Source organism: Mus pahari, unplaced genomic scaffold, assembly GCF_900095145.1.
Source record: "Mus pahari unplaced genomic scaffold, PAHARI_EIJ_v1.1 scaffold_10362_1, whole genome shotgun sequence".
Taxonomy (NCBI): domain Eukaryota; kingdom Metazoa; phylum Chordata; class Mammalia; order Rodentia; family Muridae; genus Mus; species Mus pahari.
In genome coordinates this window covers 21,283-24,401 of record NW_018392830.1, presented here as the reverse complement: position 1 = coordinate 24,401, position 3,119 = coordinate 21,283, and the positions used below count along the sequence as shown (strand labels likewise).

The window sequence follows — 3,119 nt, the reverse complement described above, 5'->3', positions numbered from 1 at the left end:
AAATTTCCAGAAACCTAGAATGAAAGAGGTGCCTGGGACTCAATGTGGGTGCCCAAAAGTTGGGAGATGTAACCTAAAGAACTCACCTTCAGTAGTTAGACAGGGCTCCCAGTGGAGGGATGAGGACATCAACCCACCTTCAAACTTTTGACCTAGAATTGTTCCTGTCTAAAAGAAATTCAGGGACTAAATGGAGCAGAGAAGGAATTGTGGAGCAGTAACTGGCCCAACTTAGGACCCATCTCACTCAGGGGCATGCACCAAAGCAGAACACTATTACTGACACTATGTTGTGCTTGCAGACAGGAGCCTAGCATGGATGTCCTCTGAAATGCTCTACCAGCAGATGACTGAGACACATGCCAGTACATGCAGCTAACCAACAGTTAGATTGATGTCAGGAACCCCTATGGAAGAGTTTGGGGAAGGACTGAAGCAGCTGAAGAGGATGGCAACTCCATAGGAAGACCAAAAGTCCCAACTTACCCAGACCCCTTGTAAATCCCAGAGACTAAGCCACCAACCAAAGAGCATATACTGGCTGGTCTAAGGCCCCTGGCATGTATGTAGCAGAGGATTGACTGCCTTGTCTGGCCTCAGTGGAAGAGGATGTAGCTAATCCTGTAAAGACTTGATGTCCCAGAGAAGGGGGATGGCCAAGGAGGGCACCCTCTCAGAGGAGAAGAGAAGGGGAATTGGTCAGGAATTCTGCAACAGGGGGACCAGGAATGAGACACAACATTTGGTATGTAGATGATTTAAATAACTAGCCATCACACCATGTAACCAAAAATGTCAGTTTTGAATACCAAATTCACCAGGTAGTAAGATATTCATTCATAAATATATTCTTTTTGTTTTCATTTATGGAATGATTCACATATACAATGATACTTCAATAATTTTGGAAGAATTTGGAATTAAATTTGAAAGGTATAATATGTCAAAATCTAGCTAAGTGTTAATAACTGAGGAGACATGATAGAATGAACCACTGAATGGGGGTGGGGGAGTTTCAGGAAGAGTTCACAGGGGCAAACCCACTACCACATGTTCCATCACAACTGAAGATGGGAATATAAAAAAGGGTGGCATGAGTCTCTTGGAGATGTTCAGAACAAACCTCCAGCCTGTCTCCAGACACTATTGCCTTCATAGCATCTCCCTCAACCAGAGTGATCTCCATCCCAGTGCCTGCTCCCATCAAGCAGCAAAGTGCTTTGTGATCAAAGCAGCTCCTCAGTCACTATTAGCTGAGAAGGACCTTGCTGACCAATCAGGACTCAGGGGTGTGGCCTCCCATTGTTCAGGGTGGGTTCATAAGACAGTGCCTCTGAGAGCTCTAGACCAGACCACCACAAGGCATCAAGATGGCGAAAGCGAGTAAAAAGACGCACAATCTGACACAGGATGTTGAACCATCAACCTCAACTGCCAAACCCAAAAGAGTAAAGATTTGCCATCATCAGTCCTGTTCCAAAGGTAGCAAGAAGATAAGAAGGCCCAAGGTAAGCACAGTCCTTTCTCTGATGATTTCCCCTCCCCCAGCATTCCTAACCCTTGTTTGGCCTGGCATTTACTCCCTTCTCAACTCATAGCCCTTCTCCTACAATCCCCTTCACATATTCCAGCTTTTCCAAGATTCATATGCCTTGTCACCTTACTCTTTTGAACTTCCAGGTGCAGAAGCCTAAGAAGAAGAGCAAGAAAACACTGCCAAGCATGCCTAACAGAAAGACTAGTAAGAAAACTACTTCACCTAAAAAAAGGACCAATAAAGGCAAGGGGAAAGAACTATTTAGTCACTACCACCTTTTGTTGAAAGAGCTGCCAACAGGTACTGGGAAGGAGCCTGAACATAGCAGCACTGAGAGCTTAATCAGCAAGTGATTAAGAATGCCAGTAGACTCAGCATGCCAAGCAAAGACCTGGAAATCTGTGAAAAGATTTGGCAGCTGAGCAATGCCAAACTGTGTAGTCTCAATATGTAAGTACTACACAGTGCTTTGAAACTGAAGAAAATAAAATCAATCTGATATGAAAACTATGTGTCCCTGAGAATCTCTGATGGAGCAAAGAAGGAATGAATGGGAGGGAAAGGGGGCTGGGGAAGAAGGAGGGGGTGGGAGGGAAGAAGGAAGAAACACTGGTACCCAAGAAACGGGAGGTATTGGGTCTTACAGGGGTGGGATCCAGACAAGAAAATCTAATGTACAGCGGACAATGATGGATTATGATTGAGCTAGCATGGAGTACTGAAGACAGGCTTTCTCCTAATGCTTTATCTCACAGGCCAAGGATGAGAAGGGACATTTCTTAGGTGTGGAGGTTGCATGTATGGGAATATGTAGGTGCATATGCCCATGTCCATTCATGAATAGGTCAGTGTAGGTGCATATGCCCATGTCCATTCATGAATAGGTCAGAGCCAATTCAGCCAGGCAGTCTCTGGGATTAGCCTGCTCCCAAAACAAAATGCTAGAATACTGGGAATACTTGACTTTTTAACCAAAATCAGTCCTTTCAAACAGTCCAAGTCCTCTGAGACTCACTTAAGACACAGTTGTAGGGAGAGGGTGTGTACTTTGTTTTTGAGCAATGTTGAGTAGAAGTACAATCATAGCTTAAACACTTTTTTGTTTGAGACAGAATCATGTAAGGTAGGTAAGGACAGCCATAACTCACAATCCTCCTGCCTCAGCCTCCTAAGACTGAAAGTATAAGCATGTATCATCACACCCAAGCCCATTATTCATTCAATAATTCATCATGGTTCTCCAATGGTAGGAGGAGATAAGACCTATAAGAGCAATTCACTCATTATATTTGAGTACCTGAGATAAGTTACAACATCGCTTATTTTGTTTTATTTAAATTAGAATGCACAGCATCAGATATACATTAGATTATGACATTTTCAAAAAAACATTTGATTTTGTTGCTTTTCCTCCCCCATCTTCTCTCCTGTCTTAGCATTTCTCTTGCTGTGCTAGAGCACCATGACCAGAAGTAACTTGAGGAGGAAAGGGTTGATTTCAGCTAACAGCTTAAAGTTCCTCATGAAGGGGAATCAGGGCAGGAGCTCAAGCAGACCGAGAACCTGGCAGCCAGAAATGCAG

At 43.8% G+C, this 3,119-nt stretch overlaps 1 protein-coding gene across 1 annotated transcript; it reads left to right on the top strand.

The window, feature by feature from the left end:
- The first annotated feature begins 1,305 nt into the window (after positions 1-1,305).
- LOC110315197 lies at positions 1,306-2,044 on the top strand. Its single transcript, XM_021189317.1, has 2 exons — positions 1,306-1,508; positions 1,681-2,044. Exons 1-2 carry the CDS (start codon positions 1,371-1,373, stop codon positions 1,888-1,890), a joined length of 348 nt encoding a protein of 115 aa, XP_021044976.1. The 5' UTR covers positions 1,306-1,370; the 3' UTR covers positions 1,891-2,044.
- The last annotated feature ends 1,075 nt before the right edge of the window (positions 2,045-3,119 follow it).